Here is a 27,662-nt window from a genome sequence, read left to right on the forward strand (position 1 = left end):
ATTCCTAACTCTTCTCGATATCATCAATGCTTTTCCCTCTGGAAATTCAGGGCAGAGAGAGAGAGAGAGAGAGAGAGAGAGAGAGAGAGAGAGAGGGGGCAGAGACCCGTGAGAGGGGAGGTAGACATTGAGACAGCCATGCCTGGGACCCAGAAGGCTCTAAGTTAGTTAAGAAGAGACCCAAGGTGGAGAACTAGAGAGAACTGAGGCCCAAGGAGTAGAAGGAAAGAGGGAGACCTTTTCTGAAGAGTCCTGGGAGCTGAAGAAAGGACTTGAGAATGCTGGTGGTGGGGCGCAGGCAGTGCTGGGTTATAGGGGTCAGGCTTCCCAGCCAGTGGGAGAACACAGTAAGAGGCCCAGGTGAAGGGGCTTACCTGGAGTGGAGAATATCGTCCCTCCTCAGCATCAACACTTACATGGAAAACCAGTGCAGAGCCGCAACAGGAGCCCACTCCTGAGCCCAGGTGAGTCTGTCTGCCCACTGTCTCATCCTTGCTCTTGGCACAAATGATCCCAGGAGCTTAGCATATGGGGGAGGGGTTGGGCTTTGGGGTGAGTGGAAGCATGTCCACTGCTAACTCCCCACCCATAGCAAGCTCATTTCTTATCTAGTCACAGCTACCGGGAGATGTCCCTTGCAGATGTCACAACAGTGATAGAAGGCCAGGTAAGAGATGCTGGCGAGGGCGTGTCGCTGGGAAAGGGGCTTCTTTCTGGGCCCGAGGTAACTAAAGACCTTTCTTGGAGGTTATTCAGAGAAGAGCAAACACTCCTGGTATCTGAATGTGCAAATTCATGGAATCCATCTGTTTCTGTTTTCCTGGTCTCATGGGTCCCTAGTGTTTTTGTTTTGTTTTGTTGTTTATTGTTATTGTTTTAGTTGGGGTGGGCACAGGCCCTTTCAGGAGACAGCTGAGTTCCCCCCACCATAGAGGACAGCAGGCAGCAGGTGAGGGTTTAAGACAGTGGTGTTCTCATCCCTATCTGGCTTGAAATCCTATCGCAGGGCCCCTCCATACCCTGTGCAGTGCCTCAGGAAGACAACTGTGAGAGACAAGGCAAAAACTGGGCCACCTGCTGGGGGCTACAGGGAAAGACTGGTTAAGGAGCAAAAACCAGAGAGGTGGATAAAGCTTGGGGAAGGGCACTTGAAATTGTCCTCTGACTTGCGCACTCTCAGGTGTATGTACACACACACACACACACACACACACACACACACACACACACACACACACACCACACAATCCAATGACTCCTGGCCATCCCCTGAGGCCCACCCTCCTGGGATCCTCTGCTTTTGAAGGTCCATTTGCCAAACTTTGTTGATCTCTGGATTGGATGGCTAATTCTAATCCTGGCTTACACTCATCTTCTTTCTTCTACAACCACAGACACTTTACACATTAGCCCACCTATGGTGAAGTTCCCTCGGAAGGCTTGACCCTCAGCTATGTCCAGCTCAGGGTCGCCCTTGGGTCAGTGAGTTAGGGGGAATATTTATACTATAAGAATTGCCCCTGCTCTCTGCCCTTCAGGACTGGGTGAGAAGCCCAGCATGGGCAGAGACAGCATGCCCCTGGGTATCGGGTTTCAGCGTCAGAATCCTGTACAATTTGAGTTGTAAAGCTTTCTTTACATAGATAGGGAAGCTGACTTTCTGGGATTTCATAATGAACAGGTAGACCAAAGTGTTGTTGGAGCCAGGCCTGACTCTCTGCCCATGGGACTCAAGAAGTTTGTGTATCTTTACAGAGATAATGACTCTTACATCCAAACACCGCATTCCCAGTAGGCAGTATGTCAACCTTGCTGGTTTCCTGGTTAGGCAGCTTCATCCTTTTCCACTGAGAAGGGCCCTGTCTTAGAGTATAAGACACCATGTGAGTATAAGACACCATGACCAAAAGCAACTTGGGGAGGAAAAGGTTTATTTTAGCTACAACTCATCACAGCTCATCACTGAGGGAAGTCAAGGCAGGAACTCAAGACAGGAACTTGGAGGCAGGAACGGAAGCAGAGGCCATGAAGGGGTGCCACTTATTAGCTTGCTCCCTATGACTTGCTCAGCCTGCTTTCCTGTACCATCCCAGACCACTTGCCCCAGGGTGACACACTGCTCCAGTGAGCTTAGCACTCCCAAATCAATCACCAGTCAAGAAATTCCCCCACAGAACTGCTTACAGGAAAATCTTATGGGGACATTTTCTCAATCTCATCTCTCTTCCCAAATGACTCTCGCTTTTGTCAAGTTGACATAAAACTAGCCAGCACAGGTTCTGAGCATCTAGTCCAGGTGACACAGGCAGATAGGCCGCATTACTGCACAAAGTTAAAAGGACTGGCAGTGGTCTCCCTATACAGTAACTGGGAGACATGTTGTGGACACTTTGGGGATTTCCATCCAGAATGCCTGGTCTAAAAAAGTAGGGATGGGTCCCAGGCTAGTAGCCAGCAAACTTTCTTTCTTTCTTTCTTTCTTTCTTTCTTTCTTTCTTTCTTTCTTTCTTCCTATCCTTCTTTCTTCCCTTCCATTCTTCTGTTTCTTTCTTTTCCTTCCTTCCTTTTTCTTTTTTGAGACAAAGTCTTATTTTGTAGCTGTGCTAGCCGAGAACTTGCTATGTAGACCAGGCTCAGGTGTTCTGCAGAGCTCAGGTGTTCTCCAGGGAACTAGAGGTATAATCAGGAGGGAATGAACCAGGCTGAGGAAAAAGTTATTGTTATTTAAGACACTAAGTGAGGGTTAGCATACCTTTGATTATTGCCACTGTAACCAGTTACCGATGTAGCAGTGCCAGTTATCGATGGAAGCCACAGGCATTTCCTTTCAGTAGCAGATAGCATTTATGTTTGCTACTCTTAAAGATGTACAGTTTTACCCGAGCCCATGTCAATAAAACATTTTCATATTTACATTAAAATATAATTGGCTTCTTTTGTGATCTTACGTTTTATGTATTTACACAATTTTGTGAAAAGGTGCCACCACAGGTCTTACTAGATTGTTAAAGGGGTTCATGACAAAAATGATTACAAACCCCTGGTTGGTCCTGAAGAGAGGATTTACGAATTCTCCAAGCCAAGGGTGGCAGTGTGCGCCCGTAATTCCAACACTTGGGAGTGGAGAGAGGAGGATCAGGAGTTCAAGTTATCTTTGGCTAAGTATCGATACCATAAAATCAAGAATTTTCCAGGAAATGGCTTTGGTGCTTTGTAGCTTTGGCTGTCCCCTGATCATAGCGAGGGCTTAGAAGTTGTATGTGAAGTGGCATGATGGCTGCGATTACAAAGGCTATGATTAATTAAAGATGTCCAGGGACCATGGGAGGTGGGTAGCAACTGTTCCCTCCTTTCCCATGGTCTCCCTGAGGATTGCTAGAAACAGGGGATACCTGATTCCAGGGCTACATAAGAATTTCTGGGGCAATCCTGGGAAGCAGGGACCAAAACAGGATGAGAACACCGCTGACAAAGGATTGATCAAGGACTTCTCGGGTGGGGAGAAGTGGGTGGTTTGGGCCCTTGGCGGATAGGAAGTCAGACTTCATCTGCAAAGGTGGGATGGGGGAGCTTGTTCTGAGTCCTCTGCTGGAAGCTGTGCTTCGTCTTGGGCATGCTTAGATGATGAGAAAGAAGACATGGGAGCCCAATGTGCTCAGCACAAACTGTTCTCTGTCCCTGAAAGGAGGCTGAAGCTCTAGATGCAGTGGTCATGTCTTCGTGGGAAAGGCGACTGCACCGGGCCAAGTGTGCACCATCTTGTAAGCTGAGCCCTCCCCGTTGCCCCGTGCATAGCAGAGTCTGGGGAGATACCACTTGGGAGCCCCTTTCTGTGCTTGGAATCTCTTCCTGTCTTCCCCAGCTTGACTTGCAGGGCCTCTCTGTGTCTGTAGCCTGGCTCCCGCTCCCGCTCACACTGACTCATAAGATTGCTGCCTGTTTGATGGTTGGCCCCTCTCCTCACCTCACACTCTTTCTGGTCTTGCTTCCTATTTCCTGTGGGATGGTAGGTCCTTCAGTATGTTAATTCCTATGGTCTCTCTCCTCACCTCTCCTGTATCTCAGTTCTTCTCACACACACCGACCGCCCTCAGCCCTTATATCCTGTATCTGTGCCGCCCCCATCATAATCCCATGTTTGTGTCCTGCCTGTGACGCCTTCCCTCTGTCTCCTCCTCTGGTCAGTCTTTCTCCTGTGTTCTCATGCCCACCCTGATTCATACTTTGGCTTCTTGTCCTTGAACAGTGAATTCATGAGGATCTCAAGGCAGTTTCTCCCTGCTCCCCCCCAAAGCCTTCATAGTCTTGGTCTTGCCTGCTAGCCAAGAGCTTAGTTTAGGGAACTGAAGTCCCAGGTCAAGTTGCCTCAGGGCCACTTCATGCATTCTGAAGGCCAAGGCTCTAAGACTGCATCCTGAATTTCCATCAGAAAATGGACTGTGCTGTGGCCTTATGTAGCGGTGTGGCCCCAATCAGGCTGGCTGGCTGGGGCAGGGGTTTCACTTCCCTGGTGCCTCCTGGGAGGAGAAGTGTGTCTTGGTTCTGCTGGTCTGGTGCAGTGGGTAACAGCCCTTTGTCTCTCTTACAGACTTGTTCTCCTGCTTCAATGGGGGTGAGTGTGTGCACCCTGCTCTCTGTGACTGCAGACGCTTCAATGCCACTGGACCTCGTTGCCAGTTGGGTAGGTCTGACATCTCCAGCCCCAGGAGGGACCATGGGTTCAGAGAAGCTGTAGGTCCAAGCAGTGCTGTGCCTGGGGAATGGAGGTGGCCCTGCCAGATCTGGACCCCACCAGTTTCCAGCACAGTGCTCATAAAGATCTAGGCTCACTTTCCCCTGTCTTAGTGTATAATGCCGGCCCTGAGCGAGACAGCATCTGCCGGTCCTGGGGGCAATACCATGTGGAGACCTTCGATGGCCTATATTACTACCTCTCTGCAAAGGGCAGCTACATGCTGGTGGGACACCATGAACCTGAGGGTCAGAGGTTTTCCATCCAGGTGAGGCTCCTTCTCTCTCCTGCCCTGCTGACCCATGCAGGCTCCACCAGGTCTTGGAGCTGGGGAAGGTTAGGACCTTCCTTTTTCACTTTTCCCAGCTCCTGGGACTATGCTCCCAGAAGTAGCCACATTCTCTCAGCCCCGGCTCACCCACTCATCCCTGGCTGCCTCTAGCCGTTTGTTCATTTAGTCAGGAAGGAGTTTCATGGTGGAATGCCCTTAGGACAACAGCACAGACATCTTGTCCTTGAGGAACTTCATTCTAATAGAGAAACCACCGCAAATGACATGAGTTATTTCAAGTGCAACTTGGAGCTGTGGTGGCAGAGTGTCAAAGCCTAAAAGGCAGTGTCCTGGATACCTGATCTAGACTATTGTGAAGGATGGCGATCACAGAAGGTTTCTTGTAGGAAGTGACATTTATTGAGATAGGAAATGAGACTCCCTGGAGGTATCCAAAAGAAGAGAAGTAGGGGTCAGGGCTATAGAAGGGTTTCTAGACAGAGAAACACTCGTGCTAAGGAGGAGTACCATGCCTTGGAGAAGATGATGGGAGTCTTGGGTGAGCCCGTGCACACGTCCTTTCTCTGAGAGTCTTCCTATGTCTCCTGACCTCCCAAGTGGCAGAGGAGACACTCTGGGTAAAAGCCCCCCATCAGGTGTCTTACGTCAACTTTGTCTCTTTTCCTATATGGGGCTTCTCAGGGCCAGACCTTGTCTTTGGGCCTTGTTCCCTGAACCTAGATGAATGTCTGATCAAAGCTTGTTGGACACCCAAATGCTGTGTGAGACTTAAGTGTCCAGCAGATCTGACAGGCATTTCTGATGAGGGCGCCCTAACTGGCTGTGAGTTGCAGTGGCGGGGACAGGATTAGGGAGTTCATAGTGCTCTCTCAGGATCATCCCTCTTCTGGCTGGCTGTGATCCTAGTGCCTCAGGCATAGACTGAAGGTCATGTCTGGGATGTGCCATGACAAGTGTCACTTCCTATGTCTCCATCTATCATACCTCAGAGTTTTTTGCAATTGGGTCATAGATGTTACATGAATGAGTTATATAATCAATGTAGTGAGTTACACCCTGCATCAGAAAAAGAATGAAAAGACACACACATGTCCTCATTGATAACAAAGATGTAAAAGAACTTTGTTTTGTTTATATATAGATATTTTTTTCTGTGAGTCATGGTCAGAAATTCGTGATCTAGGTGTAGTGGCACACATCTTTAAATTCAAGAACAAAGGGATTTAGGGACAGAGGCAGGTGAATCTCTGTGAGTTTGAGGCTAGCTTGGCGTACATGGTGAGTTCCTGGCCAGGCAGGGTTCAAAACCAACAATGCTTGAAAAACACTTAGGACAGGGTGGCTTTCATGATTTTCTTCTCAATAAAAGAGGCTTCAGGCTAGTCTGCCATGTCTAAGGGTAATAGAGTGGAAAGTTGGCTCCTGGGGAGTGTTTCCACCATGGCAGGTGATCTTTGAAAATCTTTTCCCTAAGCATTAGAAACCTGCACTGGCCTCTGGATCTATGGCTCTTAAAGCGTGGGTTCCTGAACGGGGCCAGAGAAGATGCACATGTAATAAGCAGCCTAGGAGAGTCTCTATGTGTGCAGGACAGGCCTAGTCTCTGCATGCCATGAGTGTGTGGGGTATAGGTGTGTGTGTAGACAGTGATGGCAGCATGAGTGTCAGGGTGTGTCTCAGAATGCACATCTGTGTGAGGCAATGTGAGTGCCTATCTTGCCTTTTGATTTGATGGAACTTGGAGATGCCCAATGATTTGGGAAAGGTTCGGGTTCAGATCTGGGTCAGAATCCCATCTTTGCTCTTTCCTAGTCTGTGTGCATGTAGTATTCATCTCTTCTCTCTGTTTCTCTGTCAATGTTGAAATGCTGGCAGTGTTGGAGTGGGGCGGTGGGAAGGGTCATGGAGGAAAAGTGTTCAGCACATGGGGTCACAAATCACCCCACATTGGTGGAGTGAAGCTCAGGCTGGCCTGTGGCAGTTCTGCAGACTCAACACCCTGCCCCCACCCCCCATCAGGTACACAATGACCCACAGTGTGGCTCTGCCCACTACAGCTGCCCGAGGTCTGTCAGCCTCCTCCTTTGGGGTGAACATGAGATCCGCCTGGCCAAGGAGGTCACCCACGGAGGTGTAAGGTAACCATGTCCTTCCACCTCCCTGACGTGGGGCAGAGGATATCTGTCCCTGTCAAGCTGAAGGGAGGTTGTAACTGGGGGCAGACAGCAGTTCCCACTCTGGGCAGAAGTGCACACCTGGCCCTTGTGTGTCTAGCCTGTGGTACTGGCAGATGGATGAGTGCCTCCTGGTTCTCTGCAACTATCGAATGCAGTGGGTTTCCTGACAGATCTTTAGGAAAACAGCAAAAGTTTCTAGAAAACTGTGATTTTCCCATTAGAAATCTTTCTTGAGTTCACATACAGTTCCTCTAAACAGGCACTTACACATACTTAGCCTTTTCTGAGACAGAGGGTCATTTTGAATGACAGTTATGGTGCTGGACCATCAGGCATTCCTAGGGACCACCTGACCCCAGAGAGAGCCTCTGTTTGAATTGTCCTGGTTCTCTTCCTCCATGCTCATTCCTTCTTTGTTGTCTGATGCCTGAGTTGCTGCCCCAAGTCCCCTTCCCAGCACCCCCACCAGGCCCAGAGCCTGTCCTGACCCTCTGGACCTGGAAGCTTAGTGCTGAGCTTCCTGGGGCAGAGAGCGAAGCAGTGGCCTGAGGGGTTTCTCCTGCAAATGAAGTGGGTATTCAGACCTACCCCTGGCTGCAGGTTAGTTTCTCTTGTCAGCTGGGCTGGAGCAGCCAGATTCCAGGCCCCTTGGCTGTGAAACTGAGAGAGGGCAGGCATAGTAGGGTTCCTCTCTGTCCTCAACCTTCTGTTCTTCCTGTCTCCCCGTCTCTTGCCACTCTTCCTATTTGGGACCAACACAGTCAAATGAAAGGCTTCTTATATGATATCATCTCTCTCCCTCCCACCTGAGAGAAGGGAGTTGGTGGATTGATTCTCTTAAGATTTATCTCTGCCAATCACATTGTGATTTTTAAAGACCCTCTGAAGATAAAAGAATCCCGATGCACTTTGGTGCACTTAGGAATTCTGGGAACTTGGAGGACATAAAGAACTCATATCACTGGGTAGGAGTGGCTGGCCTTGTGGTGAAGAACAGGGCCTGTGGAAAGTTATGTGGACACCCTGCAGCCCTGGACTTTGCTCTCAGGGTCCAGCTGCCACAGGCAGTGGGGGGTGTGCAGCTGCAGCAACTGGCTGGTTATGTCATCGCACGGCATCCATCAGCCTTCACACTGGCCTGGGATGGTGCCTCAGCTGTCTACGTCAAGATGAGCCCAGAATTTCTGGGCTGGACACATGGGCTGTGTGGGAACAACAATGCTGACCCTCAGGATGACCTGGTAACCAGCTATGGTGAGTCCAAGGGAAGGTACCTTGTGGGATATTTTGCTGGGAATGGAGTCTGGGTCAGGATTAGGGGAGAAGTTGCTCTGGCCAGCCCCTTGATGTCATGGTTATTCATGGTAAGAAAAACCCAAATGGGAGGCTAGGGCTTGCTTTTAAAACTGTTATGTTAGGCATGTTCTCAACCATGTTCTGGGCCTCAGTCTCCTCAACCATAAAGTATTCATAATGAGAATCCCAACTGTGTAGAGATACTGCACACTTTGCTAGATGGGTTTCTGGAGAAAGCGGGAATCAAGGCCAGAGAGAGCCAGAAAGAGAAAAGGCCAGGCTGGAGCTCAAGTCTCTCTGATGGACAGGTTGGTGATAGGTACAGGTGAAGCCCAGGGCACACCATGGTGGCCCTGGCAGAAGGTCAAGGTGCCCTTTTAAGTACCCACCACGTGCTAAGTACCTTACAACTGTAGTCCTTGGCAGCGATCTCCCTGGGGAGTAGCTCCCTTTTCTGCACATGGGGAAACTGAGGCTGAGGTGGGTGCAGGTTTGTTCAAGCTTGCACACTGGCCCTCTCAGCTATACCATGTTACCTCTGTTGAATGTGGAGCAGTTGAGAGACAGTACCTGTTTTAGGACATTCTCATCTTTTCTGATGAAACAGCTCTCCTGAGAGGCCGACTCCATTGGGAACCCAGAGTAGGGTGAGAGCGCTGGAGGCTGGTCTCTTCCAAATGGCTTTCCCTGTCACCTGCTTCTGCTCAGAGTCCCCACTCACCTGCTTCATCATGACACTAGTTTTCCCTACAGGGAAGCTGACCGATGATGTCGGGGAGTTTGTGCACAGCTGGCAGGAGCAAGCCCCCAACAGCCCCCCAGGGCCCGGGACTTCTTCCCTGCCTCGACCGCCATGCCTGCAGCAGAGCCCAGCATCCATGCAGGTCTGTGTCCTGGAGAGACCCCACCCACCCACCCTCAGTAGAAAGCTATTAGTTGCAAGGGTCCAAGATGGCCCCTTCCTTTTTCTCTCTGCCTTAAGTTGGGATTCCCTGTGGGGATGGTGACTCAGAGAGCCATGCTGTGCTCCCAGCCCAGCTTCTGCCTCTACCCCACCCAGGGTGTGTATGAGCGGTGTGAGGCACTGTTGAAACCCCCCTTTGATGCCTGCAATGCCTACGTCAGTCCTCTGCCCTTCACAGCCAGCTGTACCAGTGACCTCTGCCAGTGAGTGGGCAGAGGGTGGGTGGTATTGGGCTGTAGAGAGCGCCTCCTAGTATTGGGATGAGGCTTCAGGATGTGGGCCACTGAGCCTAACAATTCTTGGCCCTAACAAAGTAGCCTGCCAACACTCGGATGTTCTCATTTGCCAAGATGGAGTTCAGCTGTTCTGTTTAACTGAGGTCCAGAGATGGAGCTCAACTCATTCAGGGTCATTCTGCAAATTTTGGCCCCAATGCTGGAACTTGAATCTAGGCTTCCTGCTTTGAGTCTAGGGTTCTGTGTAGCTGGATGCCTTCCTAGCAGAGGGTGCCCTGAGGCTTTGAGAGTGTCTGTGGCAGTGGTTCTGACACCTTTGGGGGGATCGAACAACTCTTTCACAGGGATTGCCTAAGACCGTTGTAAAACACATATATTTACATTATGATTCATAACAGTAGCAAAATTACAGTTATGAAGTAGCAATGAAAATAGTTTTATAGTTGGGGGTTACAACATGAGGAACTGTATTAAAGGGTCACAGCATTAGGAAGGTTGAGAGCCATTGGCCTATGGGATGGTGGGCTGGTGGGCTGGTGACAAGCTGGACTTTCTCACGTTCACTCTCCTTGTACAGATCGGGAGGCGATGATGTCACTTGGTGCCGAGCACTGACAGAATATGCCCGGGCATGTGCACAGGCAGGGCGCCCTCTGCAGGGCTGGAGGACCCAACTCCCACAATGCAGTAGGTGCAGGCTAGAGTTGGGCAGGGAGGGGTTCAGATGCGTTCTGATGAGGGTTGTGGGTGGCAGCCACAGTCCTCAGCTCAATGGCCTGTCCTATTGGCTCAGAGCCACAACTGTCAGAGGCTTAAGCTCTGAGATTCTGTCCCTGTGACATATGGGGAGCTAAGGCTGACTGTGAAGGACAGGGATGGAGTCACAAAGTGAGATGAAGGTATTTTTCAGAGCACTGCAGATTTCACAAGTCTCTTGGGCACCAAATACTCCTCATGAGGCTGGAGGACCTGGGTTGAGGGTGGGTGCTGGCCAAACAGACAGACCACAGCCCTCTTCCCTCCCAAGCTGTGCATTGCAAAGAGAAGGCTTTCATCTACAACGAGTGCATTGCTTGCTGCCCGGCTTCCTGCCAGTCCCGTGCTTCGTGTGTGGACAGCGAGATCGCCTGTGTGGATGGCTGCTACTGCCCCAATGGTTTGCTGTGGGGGGTGGGGCCAGTCGGGGCTTGGCAGTGTCTTCCTGGCCTGGCATGGATGAGTGGGAATCAGGGGCTCAGAGGATGTCTGTTTGTGGAATGAATGAAGGAACAACTAACCAATAAGTGGATGACTGTCTTGGGTGGGAGTGGGGCAGAGCTTGGCTTCTTGACAGTTTGACCCATCAAGGAATGTGAGTTTGTGTGGACTGAGCTTTTCAGATGAAGACAAGCCATTCATTCATTTATATGAACATTTTTGCTTAATCATGCATCCATCCACAGTTACTTTTTCCTGTGTCTAATGGTATGTTTATGATGAACGAGTAAACGTGGCTGGATGGGAGGGTGAGATTGCACAATGTGAAGGGGGGGGGCTGGAGATGTAGCCCAGTGGGCAGTGCTTGTCTAGCATGTGCAAAGCCCCGGTCCATCCCAGCATCACATAAGCTGTGTGTGGTGGTGCACACCTGTAATACTAGCACTTAGGAGGGGGAAGCAAGAGAACCAGACAGTCTAAGTTATCCTCCGCTGTATAAGGAGTTCAAGGCCATCCTGAGCCACAGGGGACCCTGTCTCACAAAAGTAAGGTGATAGGCTTTGTTTTAAGGAACAAAGCCTGCTTCCAGACTGTGCAGTTCCTCACTCTAGCCTAGGGTACAGTGTGGTGAAGGCTGGCTCAGGGGGTCAGAAAAGAAGAGATTCTGGGATTGGTGGAATGTGGGAAGGCCAGGGATGGTCTCACAGAGGAGGCGGTAAGAGACTGACTGCATGGCAGGACTTGAGAGGTGGTGAGAAATTAGGCTGTGTGCAGTTGGGGTGACACATGGAGCAAAATCTACCCAGAAGGTGGTTCGTGTCCTGCTTGAGCCAGGCTTTGGAGTGAGTTTCAAAGTGGGCTCAGAAGAGAGTTCTGCAAATGGAGCTGTTTATTTGAGGCCCTGAGACGATGCCCAGTGGCCTGTGAACAGAGGAAGTGGTGAGAAGGCCTTTGCTATCACACTTTAGGGCTGATCTTTGAGGACAGAGGCTGTATGTCACTAGCTGAGTGTCCCTGTGAGTTCCATGGAGCCCTGCACCCACCTGGCTCTGTGGTGACAGAAGACTGCAATGCCTGGTCTGTGTCCACTGCCTGGAGGGAGGAGTCCGGGGAGGCCAGGGCTATCTGGGATTGAGGGACCCTGAAAAAGCAAGGGGCACTTACTCAGCCTCTTTGAGATCCAAGGGGATGTCATTAGATCCTCGGGGGTGGGGGAGTGTTGCCTACCACCCACTATAGAAACTCTGTGGGCTGGGGCCTGGGGCAGTATCTTGGCACTGAGGGCAGGCAGCAACCTTCATGGTCTCTGTTTCATTCAGTACGTGCACTTCAGGGAAGTGGATATGCAGCTCTTCTGTCTGCCCAGGTACATCTGACCTTGCCCTCGGACCCTGCCCTCGGACCCCCTCTTCTACTGGTCTCATAGGTTGGGGGCAGGGACATTCCAGGACCATGCCTAGTGGGGGAATTTGGTTCACCCAGCTAACCCTGATTCCCTTTATTTCCTATGTTGCTTTGCCTATCTTAAGGGATCACTCTGGTCCATGCCCACAGTGTTGTTAATGGGTCCTGCACACCTCTTGTCTGAACTTGGGAGGCTGCATTGAGCCTGGGTCCCATGTCTAGGGCCTGGTGTCTCCTCAGAGGGAGACCCTAGCAGGGTTGTGTCTAGTCTGCTCCTGAGCAGGGGAGCAGGCTCTCAGAAAAGTTATCCTAGCTTGCTCAATTCCAGATGGCAGAGGCTTTGTCCTGCCTAGGCTTGGATCTTCCAGGCTGAGACAGTCCCCAGTTGGGAAGATGAACAGTCCTGGGGTGGACAGCTTCCATGAGTAAGTTTCCATTCTTCTCCCTCAGCTGAATGCTCGGTGACTGGAGACATCCACTTCACGACCTTTGATGGACGCCGGTACACATTCCCTGCTACGTGTCAGTACATCCTAGCCAAGAGCCGCTCCTCGGGCACCTTCACAGTGACATTGCAGAATGCTCCCTGTGGCCTGGTAAGGCTGGGTCTCTATTCAAATAAGCCTCCCGCAAGTCTGGAGACTTGGGGAAGCTCCCCAGGTCTTTTGACGGTGGCCACCCAGCTGCCTGCTGCCTCTTTCTCTGGGACACAGAACTGGCTCCCCAGACAGTTTGAGCCCAGGCCCTCTGCTGGCTGAGAGTCCATTCCCCTTCCTGGGCCTCATTTTAAAGTAATCTCTAGAGTGGGTCTAACTCTACTTAGTCTTCTATGCATCGTTGATTTTTACTTTTTCATGCCTGGAAGGTATATTTTTTTGATGAATTCAATTATCAAACACTGAAAACCTGTTGGGGCCAGAAGCTGTGCTGAGGTCCAAGATGGCTCTGTCTTCTGGATCTAATAGCTAATAGTGGGTTAGGCAGGTGAATGAACCCAAGGCTGCTGTCACAGCAGCTGTCAGAGTGTGGATGGGCAGAGTGGGGGTCTAGGAAGACCTTTGCTTTGACATGGTCATTGAGTAAAAGGGCAAAGGGGACAGGAAAGGCTTCCTGAAGGAGGTGATCCCTGAGCTGTGCCACCTGTGAACATAACTGATATAACGGCCATGGCAGGTCGTGGCAGGTGTGCATTTGTCTGTCCCAGTACTGACTGCATTGTCCCTGGGCTGAGCCAACCCCCAGGCCCTGGGCTATGCTTGAGCTCCCCTCTGCATAGTAGAACCAGAGCTCATGCCCAGCCAGGGCACCCCCTCCCACCCTGCATGCCTGCTGTCCTTGCCCCAGTCCCAGCAGACCCCGGCAGTCTGGGAACTGTGGATGAGGTGGAGGCTGGCTTTCTTCTTCTGCCCCGAGTCACAGAGCAGTTTGCACTTCTCCCATCCATGCAGCTCAGGAGTCTCAGAGCACATGAGAATGTGGGGCTCCAGGGTGCCTTGCCCGCCCTCTATCTACCATGTCCTTGGTAGGCAGCTGGCTAGCACGAGCCTGTCCAGCTGGCCTCATTTCTGGACAGCAATTCTTTTATTTAATATTTGTCTATTTGTTTATCTTATGAATGTGAATGCTTTGTTTTCATCCATGCCAGAAGAGGGAATCAGATCCCATTATAGATGGCTGTGAGCCACCACATGGGTGCTGGGAATTTAACTCAAGACCTCTGGAAGAGCAGCCAGTGTTCTTAACCTCTGAGCTACTTCCCCGGCCTCCTGAACAGCTCTTCTTGTTTGCAAGTTTTTTGTTATCTCAAGACAGGGATCCTCTTCGTGATTCTATTCGCATGATGAGCCTATGGGAATCCTACTCTGTGCCAGCTCCATGAGGAATCATACTCAAACCACCTTCCGGTGCTCACAGCTTGTAGGGCTGGTCACTCTGGTGTGATATACAACACGATCTGAGGTGTAAAGGCGAGTGGCGTAGCCAAAGAAATAGTCCTGAATGTTAGAAAAGAAGGGAAAACCATGTGGCAGAGGAGGCATTTAACCTAAAGCTGTCCCTACAAAGATAAATACAGAGACAAGGAGAAGGACACTGTGAGCCGATCATATCAGAACAGCAATGCCACTGGAATGGCCAAGATGGAGTGGGCTGAGCACAATAACACAGGCGATGGTGGTACCCATGACACATTTACCCAGTGCTTTTCTTGACTGGTTTCTCAGACTTCCCTTGTTTGAATTGACCTTGGAAGCTTGTGAAGTCCTGCTCAGGAATCATGCAGCAGGTTCCTTTGGGTTTCTCTGATGGTTTTGTCTCTTGGTGAGGTTTGTGCGTGTTCATTTTATATTTGAGGTGACAATCAATACCTTATTTTGTCACCCAGACTGTTTGGCAGATTTTTCATTGGACTCCTGTGTCCCCTTTATGTACTCATATCAAATGTATGCATGCATGGTCATCTGCACACTTCTTCATTTCTGGCCCTATAGGTATCAAAACATCCATATGGGTTGGCTATCTGTAACACATGTACCATGCTGATGTAAACTAAAAAGGGGACAGGTGAGGAAAGGGGGCAGCTAGAATGACCCCCGCCCTGATGGATTAGAGCTGGAGCATTAGTGTGAATGCAAGCTTAGTTGACTTAGTATTTTAGATATATTTCTATATATCTGCATAGATGTGCGGTGTAGAAATGCTGATAGATATGCATGTGTCCTTTGGTTATGCAGATACACGCAAGGTTGTCAGCTCAGAGGGCCAAGAAGAAATGACACTTACTTTTGTCTTCTCCCTCTCCCTCCCCTCCTCCCAACCCCCCCCCGCCAGTCCCCCAACTCTCCCCCCTCTACCCTCCATGGGGACTCCCCAAATTCCACAACATCATCCTGAGCCAGGCCCAGGCCCTCCCCCATGTGTCCAGACCCAGAGAGCATCCCTGGGCTCTCAAAGTCCCTTCTTACATCAGGGAAAAATACTGAGCCACTACCAGGGGCCCCATAGAGTGCTGAGGAGAAATGACACTCTTAATGGCAATTTCCATCTCTGGGTTTCTGAGATCCTCCTTCAATGGAGGAACTGAGAGAGTCTGGCAGGATTCCTGGCGAAATGGGACAGGAGATGATAGACACAGTTCCCGCATATCCCTCTCAGTTTTATGCAACCATAACTCAAATGTCACTTTTTGTGCCTCAGTCTTCTGATCTGAAAAATGGTCCTGCTCCTTATAGTAGTTCTTAGAAGGGGTACAAGCAGAGTGCTGTGAGGACTGAGTGCAGGGACTGGGTCCGATGTTACCTGTTATGACCAGAGGAACATGCATGGCAGAATTAAGGTGTGGTTGTCAGGATTATTCACTATTGTCATATGCCCTGGGGCAGCCTTTCCTGCCTCTGCAGTCCTTTGTGTGCTTTGCTAATATTCTAAACCCTGCTTACAGCAGTCATGGCTCCCGTTATAGCCAATCGACTTCATACCTAGTTATCTAATGTCTGTGTCCCACACAGATTTGTAATCTCCTTGAGCAGGAAGATGTTCCCTGTCTTGCTCAGCTCTTGTCTGTGTAGTGCAGCCTGCACATGGCAGATGCTCAAGAAATCTTTGGATGAATGAGATGCAGATGTCTTTCTGTGGAAGAGAAGTGTGAACAGGCGTGCTACCTCCATTCCAAGATGGAGAACACGAGGCCTGAGGCTCATTTACTGTTCTCCACTCCTGCTTCCTGTGGTGGCTGAATGGAACCTCTGACTTCATTTATACATGCTAGGCAAGGGCTGTACCAGTGAGCCATACAACACTGACCCTTTAAATTTTTTCATTTTGAGACAGGGCCATGCACAGTGACTTAGCCTGGCCTTGGACTCACTCTGTATCTCTGGCAGGGCTTGAACTTGTTACCCTCCTGTGTTAGCTTCCTGAGCAGACTTTCAGTGGGGTACAGGATATGACCCATGAACATAAGATCTGGCAAAAGGTCAAAATTAAAGCTCTGGGTTGTAGTCGTGTGAGGGAGCCATGGTTTCCAAGGCTAGACCGAGCTGTCTGAGAGCTGTTCTGTGTGGACATCTGAGAGTCAATCATATTCATTATGCTCGTTATCCAGTTCTGCAGCCAATCAGCATGTTCATTATCCAGTTCTGCAGCCAACCTTGTCTGTTCTGGGCCAGATGAGAGCATTTTGCTGGGAAATCCTTGATGCCCTTTGGAGCTCTGTTTCTCATTCTCAGGAGCCTGCTCCTCACGTTGGGCTGGGTCTCTGTCACAGAGGGTTCCGTTTGGGACATCAGGACAGACAGAACGAACTGATAATGTTCATTGACCTTTCTCTTTCTCTAGAACCAGGATGGAGCCTGTGTCCAGTCAGTGTCAGTGATTCTGCACCAGGACTCCCGGAGACAGGTGACCCTGACGAAGGCTGGAGATGTCCTTCTGTTTGACCAGTACAAGATCACCCCGCCCTACTCAGATGGTATGGCTCAAGATGCTCAAGAGAACTGCTGGGAGCTGATAGTTCTGGCCCCTTTCCGCAGCTCCTCCACCCAAGGAAACTGCTGTACGGACAATCCCTCACAGGGATCAGGCTAGGGGACACTGGATTCAGGAAAGTGGACTCCTAAAATGTGCCTTCGCCCCCACTCCAACATGACAGTGGTTGTCAAACAGTGTGGGGCTGATTCCCATCTCTAGACTCAGTATTTATTCTCCTGCTAATTCCTTAATCCAACAGTGAGTTGCAGGCAGCTCATAGGAAACATGTTTAACGAGAAAGGCAAAGCTACTAAGAAGAAAGAGCCGGCACCAGAAAGGATTGGGAAGGGAGAGAAGAGCAGCTCTTGGGAGTAGCTGGTCTGTGCTGAGTGTAAAAAGATCACAGGAATGTAGGCCATGACAGCTCTGAAGCTTAGATGAATGTAGTGGGAATTGGAGGCAGAGAGATCAGGAATTCAAAGTCATCCTTGTGTATGTGGTAAGTCCAAACAAAGTAGCCTAGGTTACGTGAGACCCTGGGTCAAAAAACAAAAGTTGTGTTGTCATTGAATCTAATCCATCATGATTGTATTGTGGGCTTCCTGAAGACCACTGGTGCAAAAATGGGTCATTACAGAGTTCTTGTGTTAGAGCCAGAAACTGCAGTCCCCAGAGAGAGCAGGATGTTATTGGGACCCACTAAGTGACATTTCTGAGTAGGTTGTCCCAGGGTTTGGCAAACCAATCCCAAGGCAGGGATTTTCTGCAGGATGAAACCAGGGCTGTGTGTAGATGTGGGAGTCAACCAGACAAGTGATGGGCTGTACTAACAAGACTACTGACATCCCGTTTCCCATTTCATTGCCAGATGCTTTTGAAATTCGGAGGCTGTCCTCCGTGTTCCTGAGGGTGAAGACTAACATGGGCGTGCAGGTCCTCTATGACTGGGAAGGGTTGCGGCTCTACCTGCAAGTGGACCAGCGATGGGTGGAGGACACTGTGGGCCTCTGTGGCACCTTCAATGGCAACACACAGGACGACTTCCTGTATGTTTCCCTGCCTGGAACAGGAAGGAGAGGGAGACCTGTGGGCCCCTTCGGGTCAGGCATCCAGAGACACTGCCCGGCACACACACTACTACTTATTTATTCCTCCACATTTTAATTGAAGTGTAATTCTTTAAAATGGTGGTCACAATCTTCTCTGTGTAGAAAGATCACTTGGGGTGTGTGCTTAAATGCTGACTCCTGGGTACTACTCTTTAAGAATTTCATATAAGATGCTTGGGGCATGACAGCCTCATTTCCATAAGTTCTCACTCCCACCACTGTAGCCTCTGAGGCAGATGGGCTGTGGCCTGAGAAATGCTGGAACCTCGGGTTGGCTTTGATTAGTTCCACACTTTTACGTGTTTCATCAACCGTGAACACCTTAGGGTGAAGATAAGCCCCAGAAACCAAGCCTCCCCACCTTCTGACCCAAAAGGCCAGTGCAACCTTTTCCCACATGGTGCCTTAATGCTTTTGAATTTGTACAATGAAAACCTCCCAGTGTTGAGAAGGCCACTTCCCATGAGCTGACAGCTGAGTGAGAGACTTCCCTGGGTGTGGGAGGAGATAGCAGTCAGGCCTTTCAAAGGAAAACAGGATCTTGAGGGTGGAGAATCTGATACATGCAATGGCCAACACAGAAAGGAACATGGGAGGCGTTCCTTAGCCAGAAGGAGGAGTTCTGCTTTGCAATGTGCAGGTGAAGCTTCCTGTCTTGCCCAGAGGGCTGGTGTTGGGGCAGCTGGCCAGAGTGGTGGAGGCAGACACTGGCTTGTATGTGGGCTGCTTCATGCCCTCCAGGTGTGTGTGAGTCCAGCCTCCCAGTTAGAAAACTCACAAGCAGGAGCAGTAGTGCAGGCATGGTGGCTGTTAGGCAGAATCTGGCCCTCACACATACTACTGGTTCTTCAACTGTAACACTCACACTCACAGTGCTAACACCGGCTGTAGTGTGGAAGCAAGCTTGTCTCAGTTTTCTCTCCCATCCCCCATCCAAGCCCCATTTCCTACCTACATCCTAGGAGGGCAGGTGGAGAAACTCGGAAACCCTTGAGTCCCATTGCTCTTTTTTTACATGAAGAACTTGGGGGAGGTGCTGAAAGTCTACAGTTCTAAGCCCATTGTGATCCTTCTAGGTCTCGTTAAATGTGGCTATCTATGTGCATGTCTTTAATTGCATGTGTTTGACTGTGGCATGTGTTTGACTGTAGAATGCTTTGATGATTAGTGTGTCTGGCATGCACTTGTGAGGTGTGTGTGTGCACATGCATGCATATTTCTGTGTGTTGATGTGTGCAATGGTCCTATACAGCTCACTTGAGAGTGGCTCAGAGTGCATGCTCATGCCTACCCTGTGTCCATGTGTTTAGGTGTAAGCACATGACTGCTTGTGTGAGTAGATATTCAGTGTATCCTGGTGTCCGAATGGACAAGTATGCAACTGTAGCTTTGCCATGGCCACAGGTCTCCAATGGGTGTGCCTGAGAGCACCCCACAACTGTTTGGCAATTCTTGGAAAACCCTGTCTGCCTGCTCCCCACTGGTCCCTGGCTCCCTGCTGGACCCCTGCGATGTACATCTGCAAGCTGGTGAGGAGTGTGGCAGGGGGCAGGCTTGGGGCCTGGAGTGGAAGTGGAATGTTTTGAGAGAGGCGAGATGGTCAATTTCATAGGAGAGACAGAAGCCACAGAGAGGGGCAGGAGGGAGGGGAAGGCCAGGCAGAGGGGAAGCTGTCTGCTCTGCTGCTGTCACCTGTGTTCACCTTAGTACTGGATCCCATCTCAGAACAAAGGCCAAGTCCTCAGGAGTGTTTTACCACACCTCCTCCATGCCCCGTCTCCTGTTTCTGTTCTGTTCTCCCCACTGCCCTGTACTCTTCTCCAGCCAGCTCCCATGGCTTCCATGCTGTTCTTCTGACATGCCAGGTCTGCCCTCCTCCCAGGCTTCCCTCTCTCCTGCCACACTCTTACCTCAGGATGAAATGCACTTCAGCCCTTCTCTCAGACTTTTACTCGCACATTACCTTCTCATTGAGGCCTTCCTAGCCTCTTGAGTTAAAGTAGCAGTTGCCCCGCCTGCCCTAAGGCTGCCTAGCCTTCCCCTAGTTCTCTCATCTGGTAGGTTCATGCTTCTCTCACCGACTAGCAATTGATTACTGTCTCTTCTAACCAGTTTGGCTACCTGAGGGTCTGGAATTTGGTCAGCAATGTTCACTTCTGTGTTTCCTTTAACAGCTAGATCCTGTCTGGTGTGGGGTAGAATGGAGTATCTACTCATATCCCTGCTGTGTGCGTGCACATGCACACATATGTACTGTACTAGTGTAGTCATAGAAGCACACATGCACAATGCATGTATGCACACACACTAATGAACATATGTATGCACACCACACACACACACACACACACACACACACACACACACACACACACACACCCCTGAAGACCCTGAGGGGAGGGAGGCTGAGACTTGGGGCAGTAGGCAGCCAGACCCCTGCTAATCGAGACTGTATCTTCACATCCCAGCCTCCTATGCGCTGCAGTCATGCAGCGTGCTCATGGGGGAGCTCTTTGCACCCTGTTCTGCATATCTGAGCCCAATACCCTACTTGGAGCAGTGCCGCAGGGATGCCTGCCGCTGTGGGCAGCCCTGCCTGTGTGCCACACTGGCCCACTATGCCCACCTATGCCGGCGCCACGGGCTCCTGGTTGACTTCCGTGCCCATCTGCCAGCCTGTGGTGAGTGCCCCACCCCTGTACATCCATGGGAGTCTAGGTTAGACACACAGGTGTCCTTTACCCCCTAGATGCTCTAATGCAAGGTCCTGTCTCCTCCAGCCTGACTTCAGAGCCCTGACTTCAGCACTCAGAGCCCACTTCTCTTCCTGCCAACACGGTCCTTAAGCTTGACACTTGAACATGTCGCCCAGGACTGTTTCTCTAAGCTATGCCTCAGTCCACCTCCAGTCCCTGTCACTCTGGCCAAGTCCGAGTTAGCCCGCTTTCAGTCTCCTCTTTGCCATCCCCAGGGGTGGAGCCACCTTCTCACTGTAGAAGAACCGGTTTTCTAGAGAACACTAGCTCTGAGGCTGGTTTGAGGTCACATTAGTGTGTGACCCTCCACTGCTTTCTGCGTCTTAGTCCTTGTTGCCCTGAGCCCCACAGAGCCCGGCTCCCTGTGACCTTTTACAAAGATGTAGAGAAAATGGAATTTTGCTGGGAGCCAGGGCCTCTGAGTTCCACTCCAGCTCGGCAGGCACCGTGCAGTGTGGCCCTGTGCAAACCTCCATAACTCTCTGAATTAGTTTCTCCAGAGGTGTTTGGACAGAGCCAGTGGTTCCCAACTCCAGCAGTACAAAGAGATACAAGGAACTTTAAAAAATGCTCAAACCTTGTCCACATCCTGTATCACTCTGGTTGTGGGTTCCAGATGTCTGCTGTGTTGAGAAGCTCATGCTAAGTAGTTTTGATGAGCAGCCTGGGCTGGAAAACAATTGATCCTGGCAGTTTCAGTGTTTTTTTTTTTTTTTTTTTGTCTGTGTGAGGCTCCTGGGTGGTGGCACCATAGGAGATGGCAGGCTGGAGGCTTGGGACAAAAATCTAAAGAAACTGCTGGAGAGAGTACATGATCTTCACCGTGAAGGTTTCAAACCTGTGCATGTTCCCACATCAGTGTGTGTGTGTGTGTGTGTGTGTGTGTGTGTGTGTGTGTGTGTGTGTAATGGGCTGGCTGCTTCGCCACTGGTTATTATGTAAGACCAGTGCCTGGTTTTCCAGACTGAATGTAATAGATGTTGTTTTGACATTTCGGTACAATGAGTGGCATCTTTGACCTTGAGTTGCCATGTGACCAGGGTGGAGCAAATGTCTCTCTGATTCTCAGTTTTTCTCATCAAGATGCTAAGTCCACCCTATGTAGTTGTGGGAAGAAGAGACACCAAGCTCAGCCTTTCTCCCGACAGCACTGTCCTGTGAGGCCACCAAGGAATACAGCCCCTGTGTGGCCCTGTGTGCACAAACATGCCAGGACCTGGCCAGCCCTGATGTCTGTGGGGCTAATGGTGGTGGCAACTTCAGCAGGGATGAGTGTGTGGAGGGTTGCACCTGCCCACCAGACATGTACCTGGACACCCAAGCTGACCTCTGTGTCCCCAGGTGAGTGGCCAGCCTGGTGTCTGAGTTTTGGGGGGGCGTGAGGCTGGGGTCTGCTTTGGACAGCTGGGCCCAGCTTCTTCCACCCCTGCTTCCCCTCATGCTCTCCTGGGCCTTGTTGGAAGGGGTAGTCCCTCCCTCTCCTGAACCTATTCTCAGGCCTCTCTCTCTTTCCTGTAAAACAGATTAAACCATGGCACCTCACTGTCCTCAGCTCTCTTCTTCCACAAACATCTGTGTACATCTTAGCATGTTCTGGATATGCCAATAGTGAGAGTACAATAGTAAATGGAGTAGAGTCTAGTTCCCCAAGTCCACAATCGGAGTTGTCAAGACAGACCCCCCCAAAAAAACAGGCACCTAGAGGGCTTGGGTGGTAAGGATAGCAGGAAAGCCAGACAGGGTGAGGGCAGGAGTCCTGGGCTGTCATGCACAGGTGAGGAAGATGTGGGGAGACCCTTAGTGGAAGTGGTATCTGAGTGACTCCCCCACCAAATGAGGGAGGGGTAGGGAGGGAGCCTGGGGTGAGGGAGAGGCAGCCTGGGGTGAGGGAGAGACAGGGAGGGAGCCTGAGGTGAGGGAGAGGCAGGGAGGGAGCCAGAGGTGAGGGAGAGGCAGGGAGGGAGCCTGAGGTGAGGGAGAGGCAGCCTGGGGTGAGGGAGAGGCAGGGAGGGAGCCTGGGGTGATGGAGAGTCAGGGAGGCAGCCTGAGGTGATGGAGAGTCAGGGAGGCAGCCTGAGGTGAGGGAGAGGCAGGGAGGCAGCCTGAGGTGAGGGAGAGGCAGGGAGGGAGTCAGAGGTGAGGGAGAGGCAGGGAGGGAGCCTGAGGTGAGGGAGAGGCCGGGAGGGAGCCTGTGTTTGGGCTGGAGGAACCTGGCTCAGTGGGGCTGGAGGCAGAGTGGAAAGAGTGGTAGATGTGGTCTCAGGATAACTGGCAAGGCTCCTGGAGTCTCTGCTTCAGTTTCTCAGTCTGGGAAATGGTCTATTAATCACTTGGGGGTTTTCCAGTAATGAGGGAAAGGAGTCACACACACACCCCTTAGCTGGCACTGGGGGACCACTCAGGTTTATCACACTGTAGACCCCCCTCTCTGAGGTTTCACCTGCGTGCCCACTAATACCCTCAATAAAAGCTTCCTTGAACTACCCAGGAAAGACAAGGAACAGCTGAATAGTGCTGAGAAGATTCCAGAGTCCCTCCCACGGTTCTCCCAAGCGCTGTCCAGTTCTGCTCTAATACTGGCAGAGCTGGAATCAACTATGAGAGTTGTGTGATAAGGGCATGCAGCCAGTGACCTCAGATGAGCCAAAGGATCGACGACAGTAACATCCCTGCATCCCAGGTCCCAGCGAAGAGTCCAGGAGACAGTGCCTGGGAGGGCCTAGCCTGAGTCACGTAGCAGGGCAGATGCTGGGCCAGCAGGGCTCTCATGCCACCCCAGAACAAGGGACTGGGCCTGGGGTGGTAGAGTTCTGAGCAGGTCACCTCTCTAATCCTGGCTCTGAGTTGGGTTGTCTTCGGAGGGACAGTGCTTTTATAAGCTCAAAATATGGCCTCCAACCTGGCACTGGGTTCTTTCTGCCTCTGACCTCAGTGCTGGGTGTACTTTCTGGTCCTCTGGAAGTGTGTCACATCCGAGGAACTGCTGTCACCCCTCCCCACATCCTCAGCCTGCAGCTCCTGATGGTGGGCCCCTTCCCTGGCTGTCTTCATTCCACTACCAAGCCTGTTCCATTCCCTCCCACTTTCTGTAGGAACCAATGTTCTTGCCACTTTCAAGGAGTGGACTATCCCCCTGGGGACAGCGACATCCCTTCCCTGGGCCACTGGTGAGCTTCCTGGGTATTAACTACACAAGAAATAGCACCCACTCTGTCACTGTGTGGGGTGATGGTGGAGAGCACGGGTAGTAAGTAGGGATGTCTGTCTGAGGCCCACAGGGCCCAAGGGCAACAGCATGAGCCGGGTGGGCCGTAGATGACTGGCTGGGCTGATATAATTCCTTCAACTCTCTGCAGCCACTGCAGAGCTGGAATCATGAGCTGTGACAGCCGAGCCCCAGGTAAGCAGGCTAAAAGGGGGAGCTTTGGGTAGAGGGGACTCCAGCTGGTGGGAGGTGGCTGTGGGGAAGAGTGAAGAACTGGGGTGCTGGTCAGGATGGGGGTGCTACTCTAGCTTGCCCTGCCTTGGGTGTTGGTGTTCCTGTGATCCTGGCAAAGGTCCCAGCTTAGATAGTGGAACCCTGAAACCTCACCCCAGCCTCAAACTGCTGGAGAGCATGTCGGGGTCTGGGCGGTCTGAGCTGCCAAGTATCTTCTGAGACTAGTTCTGCCCAGCCCAGCGGTGGACACTGGGTTTCAGAGAGGAAGGGACTGCCTGGACTTTAGAGCTCCTCCACAGCACAGAGATGGGGCAGCGGTGAGACAGGGGAGGGCAGCGGTGGGTGCCTGGAGGTGGGCAGAGCATGAGGCTTGGAGCATTCCCAGCAGAGGGGCCCAGTGAGAAACAGGGCAGGGACTGGCAACAGTAAGCGTGTGGCCAGTGGTAAGAGCAGGCCTTGAGTTTGGGTGTGCTGTGTTCACATCATGACCTGCACTCGCCAGCTGTGCAGGCCTGGGTGACACACTTCACCTCTCTGAACCTTCATCTCCTTCACAGATGATCCTGAATCCCCACTCATACCCTCGTTTCCTGCACCTTCCCAGAAGCTTCTTTACTTTGGTTTCTTCTGGCTTGGGATTTCTACCTCTTTAGGATCTGGCTCTTCCTCTCTCTCTGCTCTATTCTATCCTGGCTACAGAACTTCCCTGCTTTTTATTGGGTTCCCTAAAACAATCACTTGCACAAAGTGTGGCAAGCATGGCAGACTTTCCTGAAGAAGGAGATTTGGGGGGCCTGTATCAGAGAAACATGCAGTTGGGAATTGACTCTCCTTGTTCTAAATTCTCTGGCCAGCCTTCTAGACTGCTGGGCTGTCCATCTTTGGGTCCCTTTCCTGGTCTTCCTGGGTTACTTCCTTTCCATTCCGCCACCTTTAGATAGCAGAGTAGCTTTGATAATGTCGTGTGAGAAGAGGGCTGGGGACACCTACAATAGGAAGTGTGATAAGTGTGCAGTCACCAGTCCAGAGGTTCTGTTTGACTGTGGGTGCTGCTGAGGGTGGCTGTCCTGTACTGAGGCAACACCTATCTACCTTCTCCCTGTGATGTGGGAAGCTGTTGTCTCTTCCAGTCACCCACACAGCGCCACCTCCAGTCCAGGCCGAGGGTCTGCAGCACCTACCCCCCTTTTCTTCTAGCTGTTACCTGTCCAGCAGGCCAGATCTTTGTGAACTGCAGTGACCTGGACCTGGACCCTGAGCTCAGCAGGGAGAGGACGTGTGAGCATCAGTTGTTGAACCTGAGCTTGCCAGCACGTGGTCCCTGTCTGTCGGGCTGTGCCTGTCCCCAGGGGTATGGATCCTTACAAACTCCACTTCCAGGTGGGGGTGGCAGGGAAGACCTTACACTGCCTGGGAAGGAGGAGACGGTATGGCCGTGATGTCTGTGGAGATCCTGGGAAGGAGGAGGCAGTGTGGCCGTGATGTCTGTGGAGATCCTGGGAAGGAGGAGGCAGTGTGGCCGTGATGCCTTTAGGGAGCTTGGGAAGGAACAGGAGCTCAGCCTGGAATGGGCCTGTCAGGTTCTGCTTCCAGTAGCCATGTGACCTTGGATGAGGAAAGCACCTGCTCCTCAGATCTGAAATACTTGTCACCATAACAGGTGGATTAAACAAGGAATCAGATTGGAAACACCAAGACAGGTGTCTGATATACCCCAGATGCCCAAGGAACCCAGTGATCAAAGACCAGGCACAAGAAAACCCGTTATCAGCTCTCAGCCTCTGTCCCTGATCATAGCTCCTGGGTAGAGAGAGAAGCCCCTGGAATAACCCCAAGGGAAAGCCACACCCAACAATAGCAGCCTCCTTCCTGGGACCCCAGATGCTGTATGGGGGCTGTGTGGGAGCTACAGGAGCTGGGCTTATGGGTGTGCTCTGTGCACAGGGACCAGTGCTGAGTTCTGCCAGTGCTGTTCTCAGGTCTGGGTCAAAGAGGGCCCTGGGAACCATGCCATCCATGACTTGGCAGCACGGAGTTGTGCCCTCAGTCTGTGTAGGGATTAGTTGTCACTTGGGAGCCCTGGCTCTGGCCTGACAATCAAAGGGATTGAAATGAGGGTCAGAGCTTCTGGATGGGTGGGGCACATTGGAGCTTTACGGTGTGTCAGACACTGGTGCTGCCACTGTTAGTCTCAGAGCAGGGAGGTGCTTACTCCTATTCTGCAGAAGAAAACACAGGCCAGGGCCACAGGAGGAATAGTCTGCTGAAGGAACAGACTTATACCAAGTCTCTTGCACAGAGAGACTGACGGGGTCCACAGTGTGGGGCACATGCCATCTCCTTCCCCAGTCTGCACTTGCCCACAGTGAATCCTTGCCTCACCTACAGCCACCCAGGCCTCAGACCTTGAAGTGCATCCCTGAAGGCCTCTCAGAATACCGTCTGTTTGCACAAGCCTGTCTCTCAGTCTGAGGTCATAGATGGCTAGGTCTCTGCAGTCAGGAGCCAAAATGTGACCAAAATGTGACCACAGAGAGATACTGGGAAAGAGTCCGGGACTGGATCCTGGCTCTGGGCTTGGGTCTGCTCAGGATTATTTACGGGTATATAGGACACTGTGGGGAATCCACCTGTATTTCTAGGGAGCTCAGCAAAGGTGATTATGACAGGGAGCAGTTCTACCATCCTGAAAAGTTCTCTTGAAGGTAAAAGGCTCTCAAAGATGCTCCAGTCCCACCACCACCAGCTCCTCTCCTCCACAGTTACTTCTATGCTCCCTGGTCACCATGTCTCTCCAAATCCATCTAAGAATCTACAGTGCTAGCCATTGCCCCAAAGGACCCTGGGGGCATTACAAGGGGTGGGGATGTCTGTGTCTGTCCTACTTGGCTTCCTATTGCTGGGATAAACCAAGAGGTTCTTGGAGAGGAAAGTTTGTTTGGACTGTTCTTCCAGGTCACAGCCCATCACTGAGAGAAGTCAGGGCAAGAGATCAAGTAGGGACTGGAGCAGAAGTCCTGAGGATTGCTGCTCACTGGCTTTCTCTCTGGCTCATGGAGAGCTAGCGTTCTTAATGCCAGCCTACCTGCCTAGGGATGGTGCTACCCATGGGGGACTGGGCCTTTCTACATCGCAGCAGATCTAGGAGTGCTCTTCTGATGGCTCGCTTGTGTCCTCCCAGCCTGCTCAGACACGGGAATGCATGCTTCCCACCAGAGGAGTGTCCATGTGTCTGGAAGGGGAAGGAGTATTTCCCTGGGGACCAGGTAGCATCTTCCTGCCACACCTGGTAAGTCCCCCAAGCTGGCTTCATTTTTTTTTTGATGGAAATAGTGTGATTTTACCTTCATTATGTTCACATTCACGGTGACTGTTGTACACACAAGTACATGTATGTAAAATAGCACTTATTTGTAACTATTTAATGAATGGTCAGATATATCTATGAACATAAACACTTGCATGTTTATAATCATGAAAATGTGTTTGCATATTTAAATGAACATATATATGTGTGGGTATGAATAAAGTCATGTGAGTGAACATACATGGACGTACATTAAAAAGGCAAGTGAATAAATAAATTCATTAAT

General features: G+C 51.1%; 1 protein-coding gene across 2 annotated transcripts in view; it reads left to right on the top strand.

Moving 5' to 3' along the window:
* Positions 1–27,662, top strand: part of Otog (otogelin) — a 70,835-nt gene that overhangs the window by 328 nt on the left and 42,845 nt on the right. The window contains exons 2-24 of one of the 2 annotated variants that reach the window (XM_027420542.2): positions 399–464; positions 613–667; positions 3,686–3,761; positions 4,589–4,681; positions 4,846–5,000; positions 7,044–7,162; positions 8,250–8,455; positions 9,251–9,381; positions 9,558–9,664; positions 10,275–10,384; positions 10,725–10,853; positions 11,863–11,971; positions 12,214–12,260; positions 12,749–12,894; positions 16,634–16,766; positions 17,634–17,811; positions 19,279–19,403; positions 20,343–20,555; positions 21,779–21,971; positions 23,723–23,797; positions 23,987–24,030; positions 25,267–25,420; positions 27,251–27,358. In XM_027420542.2, coding sequence (XP_027276343.1) covers positions 399–464; positions 613–667; positions 3,686–3,761; positions 4,589–4,681; positions 4,846–5,000; positions 7,044–7,162; positions 8,250–8,455; positions 9,251–9,381; positions 9,558–9,664; positions 10,275–10,384; positions 10,725–10,853; positions 11,863–11,971; positions 12,214–12,260; positions 12,749–12,894; positions 16,634–16,766; positions 17,634–17,811; positions 19,279–19,403; positions 20,343–20,555; positions 21,779–21,971; positions 23,723–23,797; positions 23,987–24,030; positions 25,267–25,420; positions 27,251–27,358 — 2,772 coding nt within the window. Of the gene's footprint in view, positions 1–380; positions 465–612; positions 668–3,685; positions 3,762–4,588; positions 4,682–4,845; positions 5,001–7,043; positions 7,163–8,249; positions 8,456–9,250; positions 9,382–9,557; positions 9,665–10,274; positions 10,385–10,724; positions 10,854–11,862; positions 11,972–12,213; positions 12,261–12,748; positions 12,895–16,633; positions 16,767–17,633; positions 17,812–19,278; positions 19,404–20,342; positions 20,556–21,778; positions 21,972–23,722; positions 23,798–23,986; positions 24,031–25,266; positions 25,421–27,250; positions 27,359–27,662 lie in introns of both variants that reach the window. The other variant, XM_027420543.2, reaches the window with a different exon arrangement.

The sequence above is a fragment of the Cricetulus griseus genome, chromosome 6, assembly GCF_003668045.3.
Source record: "Cricetulus griseus strain 17A/GY chromosome 6, alternate assembly CriGri-PICRH-1.0, whole genome shotgun sequence".
Taxonomy (NCBI): Eukaryota; Metazoa; Chordata; class Mammalia; order Rodentia; family Cricetidae; genus Cricetulus; species Cricetulus griseus.